The sequence below is a fragment of the Lissotriton helveticus genome, chromosome 11 (genome assembly GCF_964261635.1).
Source record: "Lissotriton helveticus chromosome 11, aLisHel1.1, whole genome shotgun sequence".
Classification (NCBI taxonomy): Eukaryota; Metazoa; Chordata; class Amphibia; order Caudata; family Salamandridae; genus Lissotriton; species Lissotriton helveticus.
The window spans coordinates 4,147,710-4,175,370 of NC_136072.1; the positions used below are offsets into that span (position 1 = coordinate 4,147,710).

The 27,661-nt window shown below is 52.2% G+C and overlaps 1 protein-coding gene across 1 annotated transcript in view; it reads left to right on the forward strand.

The window, feature by feature from the left end:
• The window catches only part of LOC144791841 (putative cation-transporting ATPase 13A4), a 350,880-nt gene that overhangs the window by 151,227 nt on the left and 171,992 nt on the right, over positions 1-27,661 (forward strand). The window contains exons 7-9 of the mRNA XM_078666620.1: positions 5,205-5,339; positions 16,313-16,385; positions 20,541-20,669. Of these exons, the coding sequence (XP_078522746.1) occupies positions 5,205-5,339; positions 16,313-16,385; positions 20,541-20,669 (337 nt within the window). The remainder of the gene's footprint in view (positions 1-5,204; positions 5,340-16,312; positions 16,386-20,540; positions 20,670-27,661) is intronic.

Consider the following 27,661-nt stretch of genomic DNA (forward strand, 5'->3'; position numbering starts at 1 on the left):
CTAGACGGGGCCCCGGGTCCCACTCTAGGCGGGACCCTGGATCCCACTCCAGGCGGGACCCTGCGTCGCACTCTAGACGGGGCCCTGCGTCGCACTCTAGACAGGGCCCCGGGTCCCACTCTTGGCGGGACCCTGGATCCCACTCTAGGCGGGACCCTGCGTCGCACTCTAGACAGGGCCCCGGGTCCCACTCTAGGCGGGACCCTGCGTCGCACTCTAGACAGGGCCCCGGGTCCCACTCTAGGCGGGACCCTGCGTCGCACTCTAGGCGGGACCCTGCGTCGCACTCTAGACAGGGCCCCGGGTCCCACTCTAGGCGGGACCCTGCGGCGCACTCTAGACGGGGCCCCGGGTCCCACTCTAGGCGGGACCCTGCGGCGCACTCTAGACGGGGCCCCGGGTCCCACTCTAGGCGGGACCCTGCGTCACACTCTAGACAGGGCCCCGGGTCCTACTCTAGGCGGGACCCTGGATCCCACTCTAGGCGGGACCTTGCGTCGCACTCTAGACAGGGCCCCGGGTCCCACTCTAGGCGGGACCCTGGATCCCACTCTAGGTGGGACCCTGCGTCGCACTCTAGACAGGGCCCCGGGTCCCACTCTAGGCGGGACCCTGCGTCGCACTCTAGACAGGGCCCCGGGTCCCACTCTAGGCGGGACCCTGCGTCGCACTCTAGGCGGGACCCTGCGTCGCACTCTAGACGGGACCCTGCGTCGCACTCTAGACAGGGCCCCGGGTCCCACTCTAGGCGGGACCCTGGATCCCACTCCAGGTGGGACCCTGCGTCGCACTCTAGACGGGGCCCCGGGTCCCACTCTAGGCGGGACCCTGCGTCGCACTCTAGACAGGGCCCCGGGTCCCACTCTAGGCGGGACCCTGCGTCGCACTCTAGGCGGGACCCTGCGTCGCACTCTAGACGGGACCCTGCGTCGCACTCTAGACAGGGCCCCGGGTCCCACTCTAGGCGGGACCCTGGATCCCACTCCAGGCGGGACCCTGCGTCGCACTCTAGACGGGGCCCCGGGTCCCACTCTAGGCGGGACCCTGGATCCCACTCCAGGCGGGACCCTGCGTCGCACTCTAGACGGGGCCCCGGGTCCCACTTTAGGCGGGACCCTGCGTCGCACTCTAGACAGGGCCCCGGGTCCCACTCTTGGCGGGACCCTGGATCCCACTCTAGGCGGGACCCTGCGTCGCACTCTAGACGGGGCCCCGGGTCCCACTCTAGGCGGGACCCTGCGGAGCACTCTAGACGGGGCCCCGGGTCCCACTCTAGGCGGGACCCTGCGTCGCACTCTAGACAGGGCCCCGGGTCCCACTCTTGGCGGGACCCTGGATCCCACTCTAGGCAGGGCCCCGGGTCCCACTCTAGGCGGGACCCTGCGTCGCACTCTAGGCGGGACCCGGCGTCGCACTCTAGACAGGGCCCCGGGTCCCACTCTAGGCGGGACCCTGCGTCGCACTCTAGGCGGGACCCTGCGTCGCACTCTAGACAGGGCCCCGGGTCCCACTCTAGGCGGGACCCTGGATCCCACTCCAGGCGGGACCCTGCGTCGCACTCTAGACGGGGCCCGGGTCCCACTCTAGGCGGGACCCTGCGGCGCACTCTAGACGGGGCCCCGGGTCCCACTCTAGGCGGGACCCTGCGTCGCACTCTAGGCGGGACCCTGCGTCGCACTCTAGACGGGACCCTGCGTCGCACTCTAGACAGGGCCCCGGGTCCCACTCTAGGCGGGACCCTGGATCCCACTCCAGGCGGGACCCTGCGTCGCACTCTAGACGGGGCCCCGGGTCCCACTCTAGGCGGGACCCTGGATCCCACTCCAGGCGGGACCCTGCGTCGCACTCTAGACGGGGCCCTGCGTCGCACTCTAGACAGGGCCCCGGGTCCCACTCTTGGCGGGACCCTGGATCCCACTCTAGGCGGGACCCTGCGTCGCACTCTAGACAGGGCCCCGGGTCCCACTCTAGGCGGGACCCTGCGTCGCACTCTAGACAGGGCCCCGGGTCCCACTCTAGGCGGGACCCTGCGTCGCACTCTAGGCGGGACCCTGCGTCGCACTCTAGACAGGGCCCCGGGTCCCACTCTAGGCGGGACCCTGCGGCGCACTCTAGACGGGGCCCCGGGTCCCACTCTAGGCGGGACCCTGCGGCGCACTCTAGACGGGGCCCCGGGTCCCACTCTAGGCGGGACCCTGCGGCGCACTCTAGACGGGGCCCCGGGTCCCACTCTAGGCGGGACCCTGCGTCACACTCTAGACAGGGCCCCGGGTCCTACTCTAGGCGGGACCCTGGATCCCACTCTAGGCGGGACCCTGCGTCGCACTCTAGACAGGGCCCCGGGTCCCACTCTAGGCGGGACCCTGGATCCCACTCTAGGTGGGAACCTGCGTCGCACTCTAGACAGGGCCCCGGGTCCCACTCTAGGCGGGACCCTGCGTCGCACTCTAGACAGGGCCCCGGGTCCCACTCTAGGCGGGACCCTGCGTCGCACTCTAGGCGGGACCCTGCGTCGCACTCTAGACGGGACCCTGCGTCGCACTCTAGACAGGGCCCCGGGTCCCACTCTAGGCGGGACCCTGGATCCCACTCCAGGTGGGACCCTGCGTCGCACTCTAGACGGGGCCCCGGGTCCCACTCTAGGCGGGACCCTGCGTCGCACTCTAGACAGGGCCCCGGGTCCCACTCTAGGCGGGACCCTGCGTCGCACTCTAGGCGGGACCCTGCGTCGCACTCTAGACGGGACCCTGCGTCGCACTCTAGACAGGGCCCCGGGTCCCACTCTAGGCGGGACCCTGGATCCCACTCCAGGCGGGACCCTGCGTCGCACTCTAGACGGGGCCCCGGGTCCCACTCTAGGCGGGACCCTGGATCCCACTCCAGGCGGGACCCTGCGTCGCACTCTAGACGGGGCCCCGGGTCCCACTTTAGGCGGGACCCTGCGTCGCACTCTAGACAGGGCCCCGGGTCCCACTCTTGGCGGGACCCTGGATCCCACTCTAGGCGGGACCCTGCGTCGCACTCTAGACGGGGCCCCGGGTCCCACTCTAGGCGGGACCCTGCGGAGCACTCTAGACGGGGCCCCGGGTCCCACTCTAGGCGGGACCCTGCGTCGCACTCTAGACAGGGCCCCGGGTCCCACTCTTGGCGGGACCCTGGATCCCACTCTAGGCAGGGCCCCGGGTCCCACTCTAGGCGGGACCCTGCGTCGCACTCTAGGCGGGACCCGGCGTCGCACTCTAGACAGGGCCCCGGGTCCCACTCTAGGCGGGACCCTGCGTCGCACTCTAGGCGGGACCCTGCGTCGCACTCTAGACAGGGCCCCGGGTCCCACTCTAGGCGGGACCCTGGATCCCACTCCAGGCGGGACCCTGCGTCGCACTCTAGACGGGGCCCGGGTCCCACTCTAGGCGGGACCCTGCGGCGCACTCTAGACGGGGCCCCGGGTCCCACTCTAGGCGGGACCCTGGATCCCACTCCAGGCGGGACCCTGCGTCGCACTCTAGACGGGGCCCCGGGTCCCACTCTTGGCGGGACCCTGGATCCCACTCTAGGCGGGACCCTGCGTCGCACTCTAGACAGGGCCCTGGGTCCCACTCTAGGCGGGACCCTGCGTCGCACTCTAGGCGGGACCCTGCGTCGCACTCTAGAGAGGATTCTGGATCCCACTCTAGGCGGGACCCTGCGTCGCACTCTAGGCAGGACCCTGGATCCCACTCTAGGCGGGACCCTGGATCCCACTCCAGGCGGGACCCTGCGTCGCACTCTAGATGGGGCCCCGGGTCCCACTCTAGGCGGGACCCTGGATCCCACTCCAGGCGGGACCCTGCGTCGCACTCTAGACGGGGCCCCGTGTCCCACTCTAGGCGGGACCCTGCGTCGCACTCTAGGCGGGACCCTGCGTCGCACTCTAGACAGGGCCCCGGGTCCCACTCTAGGCGGGACCCTGCGTCGCACTCTAGACAGGGCCCCGGGTCTCACTCTAGGCGGGACCCCGGGTGCAACTCTTTCCGGGGTCCTCTGGTGAAACCCCAACAGGTGAGAAGTTTCTTTGTGGGCAGTGACCTGATAATAATGAGGTCCAAAGACCACCACCTTATCTCCGCCTCAGGAGTAGAGCTGCTTTGTAGAAGCCAGTCAGACCCAGGAGTGAGGAGGGGTGGATCGCCGTGGAGGATAGAGGGGTGGATCACCATGGAGGATAAGGAGGGGTGGATCACCGTGGAGGATAAGGAGGGGTGGATCACCGTGGAGGATAAGGAGGGGTGGATCACCGTGGAGGATAGAGGGGTGGATCACCGTGGAGGATAGAGGGGTGGATCACCGTGGAGGATAAGGAGGGGTGGATCACCGTGGAGGATAGAGGGGTGGATCACCGTGGAGGATAGAGGGGTGGATCACCGTGGAGGGTAGAGGGGTGGATCACCGTGGAGGATAGAGGGGTGGATCACCGTGGAGGATAAGGAGGGGTGGATCACCGTGGAGGATAGAGGGGTGGATCACCGTGGAGGATAGAGGGGTGGATCACCGTGGAGGATAGAGGGGTGGATCACCGTGGAGGATAGAGGGGTGGATCACCGTGGAGGATAAAGGGGTGGACACCGTGGAGGATAGAGGGGTGGATCACCGTGGAGGATAGAGGGGTGGATCACCGTGGAGGATAAGGAGGGGTGGATCACCGTGGAGGATAGAGGGGTGGATCACCGTGGAGGATAGAGGGGTGGATCACCGTGGAGGATAGAGGGGTGGATCACCATGGAGGATAAGGAGGGGTGGATCACCGTGGAGGATAAAGGGGTGGACACCGTGGAGGATAGAGGGGTGGATCACCGTGGAGGATAGAGGGGTGGATCACCATGGAGGGTGAGAAAGTTTGGATCTCCATGGAGGGTGAGATCTTCATGGCGTGTTAGGAGGGGTGGATCACCATGAAAGGGGAGGTGGGGTGGATCTCCATAGAGGGTGAGGTGGGGTGGATCACCGTTGAGGGTGAGGAGGGGTGTTTAAGATGTCTGTTTTGATCTGCTTGGGTGGAGGCTGCTCTAGTTGATGTTTGTCCTTGTGTAGTCTGCTGTGGTTGCAGATTCCTGGGTTTTGCTGTTGGGCGGTCCCTCTTGTGCCTGTATTGAGACCAGGCCGCAGTTTACCGCCGCCCCAAGGGTCCATGCACCTTTCCCTCACCCCCTCCTTGTGTCTTTCCACAGGTGCTGAACCCCTTCTACATCTTCCAGCTCTTCAGCGTCTGCCTGTGGTTCGCGGAGGAGTACAACGAGTACTCCATCGCCATCATCCTGATGTCGCTCATCTCCATCGCCCTGTCCATTTATGACCTCCGACAGGTAGGTGTCAATCAGTGGTGTAACGAAACTTGAGGGGTCCCCCTGCAAAGTACATGGACCCCACCTCTGGACTCACTCAGGAGCGCTCAGGCCAGTGTACTGTCCTGTGGGGGCCCCCTGAAGCTCAGGGGCCCCCACACTGCGGGGGCCTTTATTACACCACTGGTGTCAATAGAAGCCCACGCGGCTGCTCAAAGCACGTCCTTGTTCTCTTATGGACATCGCAGGACAAGCCCTATGGGCTGAAGGGTGTCGCCGCCAGGGTTCCGCGATGCCGACGTGCTCTGATGGAGCGGCAGCTCTCACTCCTTGAGACTCACACTGAAGCCCTCTCTGCTCACTCCCGGGTCTCCTGCACTGAATGTGGCCCTTGATGCACAGCAGTGGGCCGGAGGTCCACAGCCTGGTTGGGTCAGGGCCAGGACGGAGGCGGGACCCCGCGTCCAACCCCTGCTGCTCATGCCCCGTTGTCGTGCAAAGCACGCAGTAGGCTAAATGTGATCACAAACCCCAGAAATGCACTGGAAAAAGCAAAGGATAAAGTGAGATTATAGCAGTATATTTGAGTATGGCAATAAGTTCATTGTTTATGCTAAAAAAATAAAAACTGTAAATTTACTGGGATAACTAAAAGATGAAGTGACATAGATAGGTGTTGAAATAAAATAAAAACTAATGTAGCAGCAGTGGCGGCCGCCACAAAACTCCAGTGAGGGGTAAGGGAGATGTACTTTTTTTTAAGTACCTGTCCTGCCGACAACGCATCAGCGCTCCCCTTCACTACTGATGATGTCCCAGCAGTCCCAGGGACACCAGCACAGGCTCCCCACCAATCAAGTCGCTGCTCTCATAGCATGAGAGCATCGCCAGGATTGGTCTGAGCGGCCCCATCTGCTGCCCAGGCAGTGCCTTAGTGTCTCTGGCATTTCTCCGACCTGGCTGTGCAACACATCAATTCACAAAAAACACGCATTCTGAGTAAAGGTCTAACTTTTTGCCAAATTTGGTATAATTTCATTCAACCATTTTTTCTGTACCCGAGAACAGATTTCCCATGGGAATTAAATGGACAAATATACGTTTTGAACCTCCATCATTTTCTGATATATTAACACAACACAGGACGTATATAAGGGACTTTATTGGGTTGGTGATTTTCGAAAACCTTCCCGCCCAAACCCCTCCCCCCGCCCCCGCCCCCCCCCCGATCTGGCATCAAGGCATGTCCTCAAACTTCTTCACTGTGGTATGGGAGGAAAAATATCCATGGGTGTTACGTCTAATGAACACACAACCGCACAACCACACAACATGCACAACCACACAACATGCACAACCACACAACATGCACAACCACACAACATGCACAACCACACAACATGCACAGCCACACAACATGCACAACCACACAACATACACAACATGCACAACCACACAACATGCACAACCACACAACATGCACAACCACACAACATGCACAACCACACAACATGCACAACCACACAACATGCACAACCACACAACGTGCACAACCACACAACATTTACAACCACACAACGTGCTGCGTTTCATAAACTACACGAAGGCAGAGTCTTTAAGTCAAGAACAGAGGGTGAGAGTAAAAGGCTGGCCATGGCCTTTGGGATGGGTGGGTCCGACCTCCCCTATAGAACACATATCTGTTCTTTACTAGTGTGGACATAGGTGGGATGACGCCATTTGCGTAGAGGTAGAGTCAGGAGATCACCACGGCGACTGCAATTATGTGATTCTTTGGCTACAGAATTTTTCTATGGGTTTCTCCTCTTGCCACATAACACATCGTCAACCACATAATTTTCAGAATAAAAAAAAAAATATCTCTTAAACAGATCAAAAGTTATTAAAAGGTTCAAAAGATACTGCTGCATGTGTTGACAAGCAGCGGAAGACCCTTCGCAAAGGTTAACTGGTCACCTATCTGAATGCTGTATTTTGGTGTTAAACTGGTACTAATTAGGTGAAATGTTTGCCCAATTCGCATTAGCAAGCTTAAAAATACAATATTGAAGTAATATTGCCACAAATTGTGCTGACTTAAGCTACAAAATTCGTTTTTTTTATTTCTGCATAATTTTGTTGACCCTGAAACATAATTTGGGCCTCCCAGGCTACTTGATTGCAGTGGCCCTGGGGGTAATCAATCCTTAATGTGCTGCAGAACTACTGTGACCTGTGGGTCCAGCGCGTAAACAGAGCCAAAATAATAATGTTATGAAAAGATCAAACGTAAAATCCCAAAACACCAGTGATATATTTAAGGGGGAGGTGTTGAAGATGCACCTTGAACAGCTACTTAGGAATGAGTCCTTGGTTCTCTAGAAAATTCACTCAGACCATGTCATTTGTGCAAGAAAAGGCAACAGGTCATCACCCAGAACCACACATGAGCAGCAAGAGGTCAGCACCCACAACCACACATGAGCAGTAGGAGGTCAGCAACAACAACCATTCACCAGCAACAGGAGTTCAGCACCCACAACCACACACCAGCAGCAGCAGGTCAGCAACCACAACCACACACCAGCAGGTCAGCACCCACAACCACACACCAGCAGCAGGTCAGCAAAAACAACCACACACCAGCAGCAGGTCAGCACCCAAATCCACACACTAGCAACAGGTTGGCAACTACAACCACACATGAGCAGCAGGTCAGCGCCCACAAACCACACATGAGCAGCAGGAGGTCGGCGCCCACAATCACACATGAGCAGCAGGAGGTCAGCACCCACAACCACACACCAACAGCAGCAGGTCAGCGCCCACAACCACACACCAGCAGCAGCAGGTCAGCACCCACAACCACACACCAGCAGCAGGTCCGCGCCCACAACCACACACCAGCGGCTGGTCAGCACCCACAAGCACACACCAGCAGCAGGTCCGCGCCCACAACCACACACCAGCGGCTGGTCAGCACCCACAACAACACATGAGCAGCAGCAGGTCAGCACCCACAACCACACACCAGCAGGTCTGCACCCACAACAATTCACCACCAGGTCAGCACCCACAACCACACACCAGCAGGTCAGCACCCACAACCACACACCAGCAGCAGCAGGTCAGCACCCACAACCACTCACCAGCAACAGCAGGTCAGCACCCACAACCACACACCAGCAGGTCTGCACCCACAACCACACACCAGCAGGTCTGCACCCACAACCATTCACCAGCAGGTCTGCACCCACAACAATTCACCACCAGGTCAGCACCCACAACCATTCACCAGCAACAGTACATCATCGCCCACAACCATTCACCAGCCTGTCAGCACCCACAACCATTCACCAGCAGGTCAGCACCCACAACTAGACACCAGCAACAGTAGGTCAGCGCCCACACACCAGCAGGTCAGCACCCAGGACCATTCACCAACAACAGTAGGTCAGCACCCACACACCAGCAGGTCAGCACCCACAACCATTCACCAGAACCAGCAGGTCAGCACCCACAACCATTCACCAGAACCAGCAGGTCAGCACCCACAACGGTTCAACAGCAGGTCAGCACCCAGAACCATTCACCAGAACCAGCAGGTCAGCACCCACAACCGTTCACCAGCAGGTCAGCACCCACAACCATTCACCAGAACCAGCAGGTCAGCACCCACAACCAGACACCAGAACCAGCAGGTCAGCACCCACAACCAGACACCAGCCTGTCTGCACCCACAACCATTCACCAGAACCAGCCTATCAGCACCCACAACCATTCACAAGCAGGTCAGCACCCACAACCATTCACCAGCAGGTCAGCACCCACAAACATTCACCAGAACCAGCAGTTCAGCACCCACAACCATTCGCCAGCAGGTCAGCACCCACAACCATTCACCAGCAGTTCAGCACCCACAACCATTCACCAGCCTATCAGCACCCACAGCCATTCTCCAGCAGGTCTGCACCCACAACCAGACAGCAGCAGGTCTGCACCCACAACCACACAGAGGCAGGTCAGCACCCACAACCATTCACCAGCCACAGCAGATCAGCACCCACAACCAGGCACCAGCCTGTTAGCACCCACAACCACACAACAGCAGGTCAACACCCACAACCACACACCAGCAGGTCAACACCCACAACCAGACACCAGCAGGTCAGCACCCACAACCAGACACCAGCAGGTCAGCACCCACTACCAGACCCAGAAGAGGACAAAGCCCTTCTCAGCCACAGATCTCCGTTCACCAGAAGCTGAGAAGCGTAAATTCAATAAAGACAATCCGAATCTTGACCACAAGTGAAACACCACAACAAGGTTCATGGGTCCTACTCTCCAGCGGGAGGTGGAACCAGAGTGAAACCCTCTGAAGCTGACACTTGGTGCCAAGAACAGGGTTATCTGGAGATTGAACCCTGGGGCACAGGTGTGAGGCTGCATGAGGACACCCGAGCACACACCAACGTCACATGGGAGTTGTGCAACAAGTGATACACCCTCTGCCCATGATAGAAGGGAGCACAGAACCATGTGACACCATCGGAGGCACACACATCCTCACGCAGGACTGTCGCAACCCCTTGGAATTCGTGTAGCGTTGGTGACAGGTGTAACCACACACGGGGAGAACGAAACACTATTGTGTCACCTTCTGTGAATCACAAAGCCACAGGGAGGTGGCCACAGTTTACAATGCTACCCCTGTGAGTACCTGTGACTAACATATAATGTCCATGAGTGAGTCTCACTCACTGATTTGTGAATTGTACATCCAAGTATTTCCTTAAAGGGGGGAGGGTGTAAACCTAGTTCTGTCGCAATGTATCCACGACCCTTAGTTTACTCAGTCCAGCTAGCTAACCTCCCATGCACACCGGTCTAGCATGTTTGTGCACACGCCCCTTGCGTGTGACTCGCAGCGCTGTGTACACGTATCCTGGTGCACAAGCATTGCAAAGCCTTCGCTGCACTCGTCTGCACTTCATCATTTGAATACCTGTCGATAACTGGAGCAGAACGTGTTTATTATGTGACTGGAGTCAAGCTATCCTGGCTGATGACGGCTGATAGCCAGAAACCGGTCCTAGGATGCTTGATTCCGGTCCAGGGAAGACCTGGCTTGGCAGTTCGGGCTCCACTGTTCCCATGAGGCACAGGGTCAAGTCTGATTTGCATATGGCCATGTCTGAGCTGGGGTGGTGTGGAGTGCAATAAAATGATGGATTTAGGCTCAGATCGCTGTACTGGGGTGAATGTATGACATTGTTCTGCATTCTGTCCATCAACTGTTGTTTTTGCATTTGTCACCCCGAGTGGGCTGGGTATGCTCAGACGTGAGTCCCAGGCTCTCCTCACCACTGGAGTCAAGCTATCCAGGCTGATGATGGGTGAAAGCCAGGAACCGATCCTAGGATGCTTGATTCCGTCCAGGAAAGACATGGCTTGGTAGTTCGGGCTGGACTGTTCCCATGAGGCACGAGGTCAGAGCTGATTTGCATATGGCCATGTCTGAACTGGGGTGGCTGAGTGAGCTAAAGAACGGTGATGGATTAAACCCAGATCTGTGACTGGGGGTGAATGTTTTGCCAATGTGCAACATTCCGTCCATCACCTTATGTGTTTTGCAATGTATCCCCGCCCCTTAGTTTACTCAGTCCAGCTCGCTAACCTCCCATGCACACCGGTCTAGCGTGTTTGTGCACACGCCCCGTGCGTGCGCCTCGCAGCGCTGTGTACACGTGTCCTGGTGCACAAGCATTGCAAAGCGTTCGCTGCACCCGTCTGCCCTTCATCCTTTGAATACCTGTCGATAACTGGAGCACAACGTGTTTATTATGTGACAAAAAAAGAGAAAACGTCCAATGCGTCCCAGTAATCCTGTCCCGGGGCCTGGGATTATATTGTGTAAAGTCACCTGCGCGCACAGGGCAAAGGTCAACAGATGTGGGTCCGAAGCCACCGGGACCCTCGTTTATCCAACGGGCCCCCCGGGGCTGGCCATTCAGCTAAAGGTCGGAAATCTCTAAACCTCGGTCCTCACCTGCGGACAGGTCTTTAATCATCGGACTCGTGGTCTGTGGAAAGGGTCGCGGTTCTTGGCGCAAAGCGTCCGTCAGGGCGGGGCCAAATGAGGTCATTTCACCCAGGCCCACTGGGCGAAGTTTTTCACACTTCAGTAAGTTTAAGTTTACGGAAACACTAAAAAGTTAAAACTATTCCAGTAGCAAGAAATGGCTTAAAAGATAAATCAAAAGGTTCTGGAAACTGTCCGCGCCAGCAAAGTTATTCATGCAAGCATTCTTCCCCGAAAAAAGGCGAGTTTTGCAGCATTCCTTATTTTATTTCACACCCTCAAAGTTCATGAAAGTCGTAAATAAAAAAAAACAGGAAGTGTGACGAGCGACAGCTCCCCCCCTCTCTGCCGTGTCCCTTCTTTCTCTGGTGTCTCAGGCTCATGGGAGAATGAGGGGGAGGGGATTGGGAGGGGGCACCGGTTTTCTCTTTTCGGGTGATCTTCACGTCATCACGTGCTGTAGTGAAGCTCTGGGGACCCCCCACGAGCTTGTGGCAGTTAGTGTAGAAGCGATACAAAAGGGGATGATGGACGGAGAGTATGAGTAAATCAAACACTCACCCCCAGTCAACTGATCTGGGTTTAATCCATCACCGTTCTTTAGCCCACTCTGCCACCCCAGTTCAGACATGGCCATATGCAAATCAGCTCTGACCCTGTGCCTCATGGGAACAGTCCAGCCCGAACTGCCAAGCCATGTCTTCCAGTTGTCTTCCTTGGAGTCAAGCAAACCCGGCTGAAGACGGCTGGAATGCCAGAAACCGGTCCAGGGAAGACATGGCTTGGCAGTTCTGGCTGGACTGTTCCCATGAGGCACAGGGTCAGACTGATTTGCATATAGCCATGTCTGAACTGGGGTGGCGGAGTGGGCTAAAGAACGGTGATGGATTAAACCCAGATCAGTTGACTGGGGGTGAGTGTTTGTATTGTCAACGCTCCGTCCATCGCCACCTTTGTTTTTTTCTTTAGTCAGTGTAGAAGCCCTTTCTCGACGCACGTGTTTCAGGGGGTCTTTGCAAAAAGCCAACATCGTGAAATAACCACGCGCCACTCCACGATGAAGCGTAAAAGGCCACTTTATGAGGACAGGTCTTTCCTTTGTCCTTCCATCTTTCTTTCCTTCCCCTAGTCTGTTTTTCTCTCTCTCACCCTGCCACACTCCTCAGCGCAGCCTCTTCGTCCTACTGTGGCATAAGGTGGCCACCGGCCCCCACCCATCAGGCACAGGGTCAGACTGATTTGCATATAGCCATGTCTGAACTGGGGTGGCAGAGTGGGCTAAAGAACGGTGATGGATTAAACCCAGATCTGTTGACTGGGGGTGAGTGTTTGATTTGCTCAAACGCTCTGTCCATTATCCCCTTTGGTATCGCTTTGCCCACCCCCTCACTCACTCGGCCGGGTGGGTGGCTCAATTCAACAAACCTACCCTTCCGAAGGTGAGAGTCGTGCTCCCCGCTAGTATACCTGCTCCTAGAGCCCCCCCACCCCTAACCTGACCTGTCCCTGTCCTGGCCAGTTTGCTTCATGTGCTCTAAGGAGTCCCGCAGGGATCAACGCGCAGTCCTACCCTCTTCAATATTTACATATTACAACCTCCGGCGACAGTGGCAAAACATAGAGGGTTGTGATTGGTGTCCTACGCAGATGAAACCCAATTGGTTATTTCTTTTTCAAAAAACTGCAAACATAACCTCATTAAATTTAAAGAAGATATGAGGGCAATAGCAGACTGCATGACAGCCAACTTTCTACAGCTAGAATGCCAGCAAGTCCGAGATCCTGCTGCGAGGGAAAGATAGCCTCCTGTGGACAGAACAACGGTGGCCAGGTGCACTGCGGCCCGCACCCCTCCCAAGGAAGTTGTGAAACATCTGGGTGGACAGCTGTCTGTCCTTTGAAACCCAACAAAAGTGGTTGCACACTCTTTGGACGAGCCCCCGTGTGAGGCAGTCACTTCTGCGATGTGTGTGTTGATATTGGGTTATGTACAAAGCCACTTGAATTATGTGATTGTGCAGCTGTACAGTTTTTTTTGCATAATTATAGGTTTGCCACATTTGCCACATAATCCATTATCTGCTGCATAATCTGCAGGTTTTAACAAAAACATTGTTTCTAGCTCAAACAATTCAAAAGTTAATAAAAATGCAGTGACGTGTTGCCGCGCAGTGGAAGGCCCTTTGTAAAGGTTGACGGGTCGCCTTTCTGTTGCTTGTTGCTATGTTCGGATGATAAACTTGTTCTTATGAGGTGCAGCCAATTTCCAGACACTGTTCTCAAGTGTATAAATGACAAAATAATGACGTAATACTATCACAAAATATGCCACGTTATGTAGCATAATTTCCCATTTCTTGCTGCTTAATTTAGTCAACAGTGCCATATAATTTAGCCCTCCCCGGCCGCATCATTCCAGTGACTCTAGTTATGTAATACTGTGGGTGATCGTCACTAAAAAAGGGGTCTTGTCCTATAAACCAACCTTGTGATCCTAAAGTCCTCATGCAAATCCAGTTTGTCTGGATTAATCCCAAATTTTCAGCCTTTGCACAAGTAATGTACATTTATATGGGATGAATTTCAGCTGAACTCAGCCACATAGTACGGATATGTCCTGAAAATGTTTCCTCTGACTTGGCCCTTCTTGGCATCTCAGTTTCACTCCTTCCTGAACCTAAGGGAGCTCTGGTGGCCGCAGGGGGTGGGGTTCATAGGTCCAGCTCCCAGCTTGTTCTCTCTTGATCTTGGGAAATCCAGTGAAGCTTCTATGGAGCACAGGCTTCGAGGGAGGAAGACGGCGCAGAGTGTGGGAGCGAATCTAGGGCTCGCGACTGTAGGTGGCTCGATGCACCATCACGGAAGCCTGGAAGTGGCTGTGGTGAGAATCGGCCACCAGCGAGGACTTCGCCAGAGCCACATTGGTGGTGATACTGACCAGGAAAGACAGGCCCGGGTCTTCCTCGGGACCTTCTGCTGCAGCCCGCAGCTTGCCCAACCGAAGGGTAGCAGGGTTCGGTGTGAAGTCTCTCAGGAAGGCCCTAGTCACTCTGCGCCCTCCTGCTGGCACATCAAACACACATAGGGTGGTGGGATAAAAGCTTGCAAGAAGTCCAACCACTGGCAAACGCTTGGGGTACCATTCCAACCCACTGTTCTTTTGCCCACGATGCAACCCCAGATTAGACCCAGCCATATCCAGCTCAGTCTTGATGCTGATCCGGCCAGGGGGGCGTGGCCTGGCAGTTCGGACTGAACTGTTTCTATTGGAGCAGGACCAAGACTAATTTACATATGGCTGGTTCCAACCTAAAGTGGCATGGTGATCAAAAGAGCGATGGGTTGGGATGCTACCGCAAGCGATTGCCGGATGAAACACAACCACCTTCAAGTGCAGGAGGTCGAGCGCTTGCAGACCTGATGCCGAGGGGGGGAGTTGTCTTCTGTGCTGCGTAGCCGCAGCATGCAATAGGTGCTTCTTACTTAACAGTAATGCGTAAAGCCTGCGGGTGGAGGGTCCGAGCCAAGACCTGAATATAGATTCTAAACACTATCTGAGACGGGGCTGAGGGTTAACGTAACTCGCGAGTGAAACGACGAGAGCAGTGCGGTGAAAGGGCCCTGCCTTCCTCTGGACCAGATGTAGGAAAGCACAGTCACCAGGCTACAGTCGGAGTCCCTTCCGGAAGAGGCGTGGCTGGGGGCGTTGCATGATTGACCGTGTCAAACGCTGCCGATAGATGCAATCGAGTCAGGGTCTTGCTGTCCTCATTGACAGCCCGGGGGGCTGATGTCGGACGTCCATCGTCTACAGAAAACTGAAAAAAGTGGAAAAAGGAGGAAAAAATATATCTAACTATTTCTCAAATAGGTGACTCTAAATTCTCCTATTGTTTGTGTCATATGTCCACTAGTAAATCACTAACAAATTATCAACATCATCGATAGCAGTTGAGGACATGACTACACATTTTATTTATTGTAATCAAGCAGAATTATTCTCCGCTAATTTCTTTTATCAACATTTATTTTCACTATACACAAATATACATACATATGTACACACCTATATCCAATGAATACAAACAAAAAACAACAGATACACTTCATACAAAAATCAAAAAAGATCATAAATGATTTTCTTCTTCACCCAGAAAACAATATTGCAGCAACAGCTGAGTGTCCTCCTATTCAGTCAAGGGGGTACACTAAGAGGTAGTCAGACACAACTGGTTCAACTCAAGACTTAACAGAACCCAAATCTTCAAGTGTGTCAAATGGCAATAATTTCCAAAATATTTCAAAACAATGACTCCTCCTTATGGAAAGTGTCGACGCAGGCGCGTTTCGGCCTTCCAGCAAATCTGGCCTCTTCATGACAGGGCGGTAAAGAACTCCAGTAACTCAATCCGGCTTCAACAGACAACAGGTTTCTCACAGTGCACCAACTACTGCTTAAATACAGCTGGCCTGTGTATGCTCTCACTAGCATCTGGCTCGGGGTAATCAATATCACAGAAACAACTAACTTCAACGTAGGTCGCTCGTTTAAATATACCACGGGCCGCCATCATGGTCAAAACCTCACGTCCATCGTCTGGCAGAAGCCCGCCTACCCCTGCCAGTACCTGGGCCGGTCCCTTTAAACCTCAGGTTGGAGGACCGCCCTCTCAATGAGGCTGTCCAAGGTTCAATGTTTGCCACAGGGTGTAACTGGACCAGGTGACGCAGCCATGATCTCTGATTCCCAACAAGGGGTGTAACTTTTACCTGGGGTATCGCAGGCACCAAAGCTAGGTTTGGGGACACTTGAAACCTTTGGGGTGGTGTATCTATTTCAAATCAACAATTTACATTGATTCACATGTGATGTATGAGATGCTAATGTGATCCTACACCTGTCTTACAGCAATCAGTGAAACTTCACCACTTGGTCGAATCCCACAACAAAGTCATCGTCACGGTGTGCAAAAAAGATGGAGGTGAGGAACCCTGCATGCGTCATATACTTCTTAAGGCTCAATCACTGTGGATCAATTTGATTCACGAGAAATTCAATTCTGTTGCCCATGAAAGGAACGCATGGCTTGTCAGTGAAATATGTGAAATGGTGTGTGCCTCTCTCTCTCTCTCCCTCTAAATCGATATGTCCTTTTATGCTATGACATTCAAAACAAATGTGGCCACCAATACATTACTGAGACCAACTACACCTATTAACACAGGCTTACGCATGCATTACTACAGTGCAAATAACATGGTTAAGCCAGAGGTCTCCAACTTTTTCTGTGATAATAAAAAACCCCAGCGGGTGGCCAACCTTAAGCCGCGGAGGGTGTTGGCTGCAGGGCCTTGCATGCAGCCAGGCCCTGCTCCCAAACAACGCAGGCGGCCAACATCTCGCCATGTTATGTTATGGTAATTGTAGCTTATATAGCGCGTAATCACCAGCAGGTCTCTTAGCGCTTGTAGAGAAAACTCAGGTAGCCACAGGAGTCCCAGGCAGTAAACATCCTTTACAATGAAACTTTTTCCACGCAGTACCTTTACAACGCAGGAATTACAACGCAAGTCGTTACAACGACTTGCACTGGAGGGCATGGTAGGATAGGGAATAGTTTAATTTACTATCCAAAACCTTCCCTACTATCCATGGGGACTGGAGTTGGAATAGTAAATGAAACTATTCACTATCCAGCGCCCCCCAAAACAAGTCGTTGTAATGACTTGCGTTGTAAAACCTGCGTTGTAAAGGCATGCGTGGAAAAAGCATGCGTTGTAACGACATACATCCGTACCAGGCCCATGCTGGATTATACTGTAACCATGCACAGTTGAAGGCGTTGCGTTGAAGGCGGTTGGCCACAGGTCTCCAGCGAGGCCCTTCACCCAACCCCCCCTGAAAGGCCGCCCCCCGCCATGCACGCCTTCAGGTTTGTTTTTCCTATCCCATGGGAGCCAGAAGTTGCAATGGCTCCTGTGGGAGTAGACGGGGCCTGCGCCGGCTCCCACAAGATTTGGCAACACCCAAATCTTTTTTTTAAATTTGATCTCCGCTCTGGGGACCCGGAAAAAGGTCTAGGAGTTCAGGGTACCACTACCCTGCCCATTTATACTGTTTACAAAAATTGAGTCCCTGAATCCTGTAATGGCAGCCAAAATATTTTTGTTCAGGGTGCGGCGTGCTCATCACAGTGCGAGCTCCCATGGGGGCAATTGGCTCCTGCGGGAGCAAGACAGCTGATAGGGGGGGGAGGGAAAGCCCTCCTAATATTTCAGAACACACTTTTTTTCAATTTGCGGTCCTTCCGGAGTCCGGTTGGATCCACTGTCAATATGGCTATACATTTTGCCCCTTAACCCCTTCGCTGCGGCTGCAATTCTGCCACAGCGCTAGGGGGAGGGAGGCCGCGCGGCACTCACATGCTCGTGACGAAACCGCTCCGTCACGAGCCTCGGGTGGGCTGTGCTTGTGACGGAGTGGTTCCTTCACGGCCCGCTCGCTCAATAGAACGCGCCGCGCAGGCGCGGCGAGCAGGCTGTGATGGAACCGCTCCGTCACCAGCACAGCCCACCCGAGGCTCGTGACAGAGCGGTTCCGTCACAAGCATGGGAGGGGTTAATTTCTGAAAAGCTACTGATCAGATTTACACCTAGACAGAAAAGCAAGCTTTCCAGGTAAAGGTCCCTCTTCCTGCCAAATTTGGTACAATTTTATCCAGCCTTTTTCTTTGTATCATTGCCTAATTATTCCTATGGAATTTGCATAAGGGGTTTTGTTTTATGGGGACCCCCTCATGCATTTTCTCGATTTCTGCTTGGTGGGTCACCCTTAAGCTTTCTAGGAAGTGGATAGGTGGATTGACTTCTTTTTTTGACTGTATAGTTAGGCCCGCATTTCACTTGTACAAAACCAGAGAAATTCAGCAGTTCTAGTTACCTGGGCTAACTATAACTTACACCTCTGCCATGCGGTGCTTATGATCTCACATATTACATCACTCATGACATGGTCAGTAACATCACTGATGATGTCGTCAAGTGTTCGTAAGAGTTTATGGTTGTTAAACATATATGCTAACCTACTACAAAAGATAAATTGGTATACTAGTTGCACTACTGCTGAGCGATACTGCTTCTAATATATATTTAGTGAGTGGCTCGATGACTGCATGTATCCGTATGTATGGGTGTATAAGTGGGTGCACGAGTAGCTGTATGGGTGAGTGAGTGACGTGTGAGTGGCACTATGGGTGGGTAACTGGGTGTGTAGTAACTGTATAGGTGAGTGAGTGGGCGTCTGAATGGCTGTATGAGTGAGTGACTGGGTGTGTAAGTGGCTGTATGAGTGAGTGAGTGTTTGGTTAAGTGAGTTGGTGTGAGTGGCTGTATTGGAGAGTGAGTGTCTGTGAATGGCTTTATGGGTGAGTGATATGTGAGTGCTCGTATGGATGTGTGAATGGGTATGTAAGTGGGTGAGTGAGTGTGTGAGTGCTTGTATCGGTAAGTGAGTGGTTGTGTTGAAAGGTTGTATGGGTGAGTGAGTGGGTATGTCAGTGACTGTAGGTAAATAAGGGAGTGTGTGAGTAGGTGTATGGGTGAGTGTTTGGCTATGTGACTGGCTGTAAGGTGAATGGTTGGTTGTGTGGGTGAGTGAATGGTTGTGTGAGTGGCTGTATGGGTGAGTGGGTGTGCGAGTGCCTCTATGGGGGAGTGAGTGGGTGTGTAAGTGGCTGTATGAGTGAGTGTTTGTTACGTGAGTTGGCGTGAGGGGCTGTATTGGAGAGTGAGTGTCTGTGAATGGCTTTATGGGTGAGTGATCTGTGAGTGTTTGTATGGATGTGTGAATGGGTATGTAAGTGGGTGAGTGACTGTGTGAGTGCTTGTATCAGTAAGTGAGTGGTTGTGTTGAGAGGTTGTATGGGTGAGTGAGTGGGTATGTCAGTGACTGTAGGTAAATAAGGGAGTGTGTGAGTAGGTGTATGGGTGAGTGTTTGGCTATGTGACTGGCTGTAAGGTGAATGGTTGGTTGTATGGGTGAGTGAGTGTGTGTGTAAGTACTGGTATGGGTCTGTGAATGGGTGTGTGAGTCGGCATACACGAGGTTGTGTAGGGGTGTAAGTGGCTCTGTGGATGTCATCAGTGATGTAATCAGTGATGTCACTGTCCATGTAATGAGTGATGTAATATGTGACGTCATAAGCAGTGCACTGCAGGGCGTAAGTTACATTGAGCCCAGGTACCTATAACTGCTGAATTTCACTGGCTTTCTATAAGTGAAATCCGAGCCGAACTATAACTTCTCTGTAACCTTTGTTTTTATCAGTGAATTTCTAAGGAAGGCTTGTTGTGCACCTAGGACCCCTGCAGCCAAGGGGATTTCATCCCTCAGCCAGTTTTACACCGGGAGGCGCATTTGCAGAGCGGTGCAGAGAGAGGACTGGGCCTCCGCTGATTTGCCAGTCTGTTTATTTTTTTTTGTTTATAACAGGAGGGGGCTGTGTTGCCCCCCTTCCCTGGGGTGATTTCGGCCCACCGGACCCCATCCTCCGAGGCCCAGCCTTTAAAATATATATATATATTTTTTTTTTATGAAATGAATACTAGGGGACTGGAGCTGAGGGGCCGCCCTCCCTGGGCCGATTTTGGCCCCGGGAACCCTATCCCCCAGGGCCGGCCATTTACAGATGGGGGAGGGAGGCTGCACATTCCCCGTCCTTGGGTCAAATTGGGCCCGGGGACCCCATGACCCAGGGCTGACCATTTAAAGTTGGTGCCTCCAGGGCATCCACTCACACCTGGGACCAGAGGGGGAATCTCAAGGACCCCGCAGTCCCTGCAGACGCCCCACCTCCTGCGGGAGCCAGCATTGCTTTGACACAGGAAGCAATTGTGCTCGCTTGCTGAAAGCGAGCACAGTTTGCTATTGCTTTGCGGAAGCTGTGAAGCCCACCTTGCTTCATTAAGGGCCTGCCACGGGGAGGTGGCGGTTCCTGGGGCCGAAAAAACGGCCCAGGAGGGGGGCCGCGTGTGTCTGTGGTTTGTGAAGTGATGCTGAGGCTGTGGTGCTCCTCTGCTGGCGTGTGGCGGCTCGCGGTGCAGTCTGACGTAGTACCCACCTTTCTCCTTTCTTGCAGGGTACAGTGGGCTGGAGTCCTGCCATCTGGTGCCCGGAGACACCATCGCTGTCACCAGGAACATGCTAATGCCCTGCGACGCGGTCCTGCTCAGCGGGGGGTGCATCGTGAACGAGAGCATGCTGACAGGTAACCCGGGCGGGGGGCTTAAAGGGTTACTGGTCTCTGGGGTGGGGGGCTTTACAATCCTGCTGAGAGGGGGGTGGATTAGAATTTACACCTCAGATCGAACAAACCACCCCTGCAGGGACCCTGCAGACAGAACAGAAGCAGAGTGACTGCTTAGAGGATTATAAAAGCCTAAAAAGGAGTGCATCGATACAAAAAGGGCTGCTATATTATATGAGAATGACGCAATACATATCATATAGTCTGCTGTGTAATATGAGGGTGGAGTAAGAGACGGAATGGACTGCTGTGTAATATGAGGATGGAGTAAGAGACGGAATGGGCTGCTGTGTAATATGTGGATGGAGTAAGAGACGGAATGGACTGCTGTGTAATATGAGGATGGTGTAAATCAGAATGGGTTGCTGTGTAATATGAGACTGGAATAAGGGAAGGAATGGGATGCTGTGTAATATGAGACCGGAGTACGGGAAGGAACGGGTTGCTGTGTAATATGAGACTACAGTAAGAGAAGGAATGTGTTGCTGTGTAATATGAGACTGGAGTAAGGGAAGGAATAGGTTGTTGTGTAATATGAGACCGGAGTACGGGAAGGAACGGGTTGCTGTGTAATATGAGACTACAGTAAGAGAAGGAATGTGTTGCTGTGTAATATGAGACTGCAGTAAGGGAAGGAATGGTCTGCTGTGTAATATGAGACTGGAGTAAGGGAAGGAATGGGCTGCTGTGTAATATGAGATCGGAGTGAGGGAAGGAATGGGTTGCTGTGTAATATGAGACTGGAGTAAGGGAAGGAATGTGCTGTTGTGTAATATGAGACCGGAGTAAGGGAAGGAACGGGTTGCTGTGTAATATGAGACTGGAGTAAGGGAAGGAATGGGTTGCTGTGTAATATGAGACTGCAGTAAGGGAAGGAACAGGCTGCTGTGTAATATGAGACTGGAGTAAGGGAAGGAATGGGTTGCTGTGTAATATGAGACCGGAGTACGGGAAGGAACGGGTTGCTGTGTAATATGAGACTACAGTAAGAGAAGGAATGTGTTGCTGTGTAATATGAGACTGGAATAAGGGAAGGAATGGGTTGCTGTGTAATATGAGACCGGAGTACGGGAAGGAACGGGTTGCTGTGTAATATGAGACTACAGTAAGAGAAGGAATGTGTTGCTGTGTAATATGAGACCGGAGTACGGGAAGGAACGGGTTGCTGTGTAATATGAGACTACAGTAAGAGAAGGAATGTGTTGCTGTGTAATATGAGACTGGAATAAGGGAAGGAATGGGTTGCTGTGTAATATGAGACCGGAGTACGGGAAGGAACGGGTTGCTGTGTAATATGAGACTACAGTAAGAAAAGGAATGTGTTGCTGTGTAATATGAGACTGGAATAAGGGAAGGAATGGGTTGCTGTGTAATATGAGACCGGAGTACGGGAAGGAACGGGTTGCTGTGTAATATGAGACTACAGTAAGAGAAGGAATGTGTTGCTGTGTAATATGAGACCGGAGTACGGGAAGGAACGGGTTGCTGTGTAATATGAGACTACAGTAAGAGAAGGAATGTGTTGCTGTGTAATATGAGACTGCAGTAAGGGAAGGAATGGTCTGCTGTGTAATATGAGACTGGAGTAAGGGAAGGAATGGGCTGCTGTGTAATATGAGATCGGAGTGAGGGAAGGAATGGGTTGCTGTGTAATATGAGACTGGAGTAAGGGAAGGAATGTGCTGTTGTGTAATATGAGACCGGAGTAAGGGAAGGAACGGGTTGCTGTGTAATATGAGACTACAGTAAGAGAAGGAATGTGTTGCTGTGTAATATGAGACTGCAGTAAGGGAAGGAACGGGTTGCTGTGTAATATGAGACTACAGTAAGAGAAGGAATGTGTTGCTGTGTAATATGAGACTGCAGTAAGGGAAGGAACAGGCTGCTGTGTAATATGAGACTGGAGTAAGGGAAGGAATGGGTTGCTGTGTAATATGAGACCGGAGTACGGGAAGGAACGGGTTGCTGTGTAATATGAGACTACAGTAAGAGAAGGAATGTGTTGCTGTGTAATATGAGACTGCAGTAAGGGAAGGAATGGTCTGCTGTGTAATATGAGACTGGAGTAAGGGAAGGAATGGGCTGCTGTGTAATATGAGATCGGAGTGAGGGAAGGAATGGGTTGCTGTGTAATATGAGACTGGAGTAAGGGAAGGAACGGGTTGCTGTGTAATATGAGACTGGAGTAAGGGAAGGAATGGGTTGCTGTGTAATATGAGACTGCAGTAAGGGAAGGAATGTGCTGTTGTGTAATATGAGACCGGAGTAAGGGAAGGAACGGGTTGCTGTGTAATATGAGACTGGAGTAAGGGAAGGAATGGGTTGCTGTGTAATATGAGACTGCAGTAAGGGAAGGAACAGGCTGCTGTGTAATATGAGACTGGAGTAAGGGAAGGAATGTGCTGTTGTGTAATATGAGACCGGAGTAAGGGAAGGAACGGGTTGCTGTGTAATATGAGACTGGAGTAAGGGAAGGAATGGGTTGCTGTGTAATATGACACTGGAGTAAGGGATGGAATGGGTTGCTGTGTAATATGAGACTGCAGTAAGGGAAGGAACAGGCTGCTGTGTAATATGAGACTGGGGTAAGGGAAGGAATGGGTTGCTGTGTAATATGAGACTGGGGTAAGGGAAGGAATGGTCTCCTGTGTAATATGAGACTGGAGTAAGAGACGGAATGGGCTGCTGTGTAATATGAGGGTGGAGTAAGAGGCGGAATGGGCTGCTGTGTAATATGAGGGTGAAGTAAAAGACGGAATGGGCTGCTGTGTAATATGAGACTGGAGTAAAGGAAGGAATGTGCTGCTGTGTAATAAGTGACTGGAGTAAAGGAAGGAATGGGCTGCTGTGTAATAAGTGACTGCAGTAAGGGAAGGAACAGGCTGCTGTGTAATATGAGACTGGAGTAAGGGAAGGAATGGTCTGCTGTGTAATATGAGACTGGAGTAAGGGAAGGAATGTACTGCTGTGTAATATGAGACCGGAGTAAGGGAAGGAACGGGTTGCTGTGTAATATGAGACTGGATTAAGGGAAGGAATGGGTTGCTGTGTAATATGAGACTGGAGTAAGGGAAGGAATGGGTTGCTGTGTAATATGACACTGGAGAAAGGGAAGGAATGGGTTGCTGTGTAATATGAGACCGGAGTAAGGGAAGGAACGGGTTGCTGTGTAATATGAGACTGCAGTAAGAGAAGGAATGTGCTGCTGTGTAATATGAGACTGGAGTAAGACAAGGAAAGGTCTGCTGTGTAATATGAGACCGGAGTAAGGGAAGGAACGGGTTGCTGTGTAATATGAGACTGGATTAAGGGAAGGAATGGGTTGCTGTGTAATATGAGACTGGAGTAAGGGAAGGAATGGGCTGTTGTGTAATATGAGACCGGAGTAAGGGAAGGAACGGGTTGCTGTGTAATATGAGACTGGGGTAAGGGAAGGAATAGGCTGCTGTGTAATATGAGACCGGAGTAAGGGAAGGAACGGGTTGCTGTGTAATATGAGACTGGGGTAAGGGAAGGAACGGGTTGCTGTGTAATATGAGACTGGAGTAAGGGAAGGAATGGGCTGCAGTGTAATATGAGACCGGAGTAAGGGAAGGAATGTGCTGCTGTGTAATATGAGACTGGAGTAAGGGAAGGAATGGGTTGCTGTGTAATATGAGACCGGAGTAAGGGAAGGAACAGGCTGCTGTGTAATATGAGACTGGGGTAAGGGAAGGAATGGGTTGCTGTGTAATATGAGACTGCAGTAAGGGAAGGAACAGGCTGCTGTGTAATACGAGACTGGAGTAAGGGAAGGAATGGATTGCTGTGTAATATGAGACTGAGGTAAGGGAAGGAATGGGTTGCTGTGTAATATGAGACTGGAGTAGGGGAAGGAATGGGCTGCTGTGTAATATGAAACTGGAGTAAGGGAAGGAACGGGTTGCTGTGTAATATGAGACTACAGTAAGAGAAGGAATGTGTTGCTGTGTAATATGAGACTGGAATAAGGGAAGGAATGGGTTGCTGTGTAATATGAGACCGGAGTACGGGAAGGAACGGGTTGCTGTGTAATATGAGACTGGAGTAAGGGAAGGAATGGATTGCTGTGTAATATGAGACTGAGGTAAGGGAAGGAATGGGTTGCTGTGTAATATGAGACTGGAATAAGGGAAGGAATGGGTTGCTGTGTAATATGAGACCGGAGTACGGGAAGGAACGGGTTGCTGTGTAATATGAGACTACAGTAAGAGAAGGAATGTGTTGCTGTGTAATATGAGACTGGAATAAGGGAAGGAATGGGTTGCTGTGTAATATGAGACTGGAGTAGGGGAAGGAATGGGCTGCTGTGTAATATGAAACTGGAGTAAGGGAAGGAACGGGTTGCTGTGTAATATGAGACTACAGTAAGAGAAGGAATGTGTTGCTGTGTAATATGAGACTGGAATAAGGGAAGGAATGGGTTGCTGTGTAATATGAGACCGGAGTACGGGAAGGAACGGGTTGCTGTGTAATATGAGACTGGAGTAAGGGAAGGAATGGATTGCTGTGTAATATGAGACTGAGGTAAGGGAAGGAATGGGTTGCTGTGTAATATGAGACTGGAATAAGGGAAGGAATGGGTTGCTGTGTAATATGAGACCGGAGTACGGGAAGGAACGGGTTGCTGTGTAATATGAGACTACAGTAAGAGAAGGAATGTGTTGCTGTGTAATATGAGACTGGAATAAGGGAAGGAATGGGTTGCTGTGTAATATGAGACCGGAGTACGGGAAGGAACGGGTTGCTGTGTAATATGAGACTACAGTAAGAGAAGGAATGTGTTGCTGTGTAATATGAGACCGGAGTACGGGAAGGAACGGGTTGCTGTGTAATATGAGACTACAGTAAGAGAAGGAATGTGTTGCTGTGTAATATGAGACTGCAGTAAGGGAAGGAATGGTCTGCTGTGTAATATGAGACTGGAGTAAGGGAAGGAATGGGCTGCTGTGTAATATGAGATCGGAGTGAGGGAAGGAATGGGTTGCTGTGTAATATGAGACTGGAGTAAGGGAAGGAATGTGCTGTTGTGTAATATGAGACCGGAGTAAGGGAAGGAACGGGTTGCTGTGTAATATGAGACTACAGTAAGAGAAGGAATGTGTTGCTGTGTAATATGAGACTGCAGTAAGGGAAGGAACGGGTTGCTGTGTAATATGAGACTACAGTAAGAGAAGGAATGTGTTGCTGTGTAATATGAGACTGCAGTAAGGGAAGGAACAGGCTGCTGTGTAATATGAGACTGGAGTAAGGGAAGGAATGGGTTGCTGTGTAATATGAGACCGGAGTACGGGAAGGAACGGGTTGCTGTGTAATATGAGACTACAGTAAGAGAAGGAATGTGTTGCTGTGTAATATGAGACTGCAGTAAGGGAAGGAATGGTCTGCTGTGTAATATGAGACTGGAGTAAGGGAAGGAATGGGCTGCTGTGTAATATGAGATCGGAGTGAGGGAAGGAATGGGTTGCTGTGTAATATGAGACTGGAGTAAGGGAAGGAACGGGTTGCTGTGTAATATGAGACTGGAGTAAGGGAAGGAATGGGTTGCTGTGTAATATGAGACTGCAGTAAGGGAAGGAATGTGCTGTTGTGTAATATGAGACCGGAGTAAGGGAAGGAACGGGTTGCTGTGTAATATGAGACTGGAGTAAGGGAAGGAATGGGTTGCTGTGTAATATGAGACTGCAGTAAGGGAAGGAACAGGCTGCTGTGTAATATGAGACTGAAGTAAGGGAAGGAATGTGCTGTTGTGTAATATGAGACCGGAGTAAGGGAAGGAACGGGTTGCTGTGTAATATGAGACTGGAGTAAGGGAAGGAATGGGTTGCTGTGTAATATGACACTGGAGTAAGGGATGGAATGGGTTGCTGTGTAATATGAGACTGCAGTAAGGGAAGGAACAGGCTGCTGTGTAATATGAGACTGGGGTAAGGGAAGGAATGGGTTGCTGTGTAATATGAGACTACAGTAAGAGAAGGAATGTGTTGCTGTGTAATATGAGACTGGAATAAGGGAAGGAATGGGTTGCTGTGTAATATGAGACCGGAGTACGGGAAGGAACGGGTTGCTGTGTAATATGAGACTGGAGTAAGGGAAGGAATGGATTGCTGTGTAATATGAGACTGAGGTAAGGGAAGGAATGGGTTGCTGTGTAATATGAGACTGGAATAAGGGAAGGAATGGGTTGCTGTGTAATATGAGACCGGAGTACGGGAAGGAACGGGTTGCTGTGTAATATGAGACTACAGTAAGAGAAGGAATGTGTTGCTGTGTAATATGAGACTGGAATAAGGGAAGGAATGGGTTGCTGTGTAATATGAGACTGGAGTAGGGGAAGGAATGGGCTGCTGTGTAATATGAAACTGGAGTAAGGGAAGGAACGGGTTGCTGTGTAATATGAGACTACAGTAAGAGAAGGAATGTGTTGCTGTGTAATATGAGACTGGAATAAGGGAAGGAATGGGTTGCTGTGTAATATGAGACCGGAGTACGGGAAGGAACGGGTTGCTGTGTAATATGAGACTGGAGTAAGGGAAGGAATGGATTGCTGTGTAATATGAGACTGAGGTAAGGGAAGGAATGGGTTGCTGTGTAATATGAGACTGGAATAAGGGAAGGAATGGGTTGCTGTGTAATATGAGACCGGAGTACGGGAAGGAACGGGTTGCTGTGTAATATGAGACTACAGTAAGAGAAGGAATGTGTTGCTGTGTAATATGAGACTGGAATAAGGGAAGGAATGGGTTGCTGTGTAATATGAGACCGGAGTACGGGAAGGAACGGGTTGCTGTGTAATATGAGACTACAGTAAGAGAAGGAATGTGTTGCTGTGTAATATGAGACCGGAGTACGGGAAGGAACGGGTTGCTGTGTAATATGAGACTACAGTAAGAGAAGGAATGTGTTGCTGTGTAATATGAGACTGCAGTAAGGGA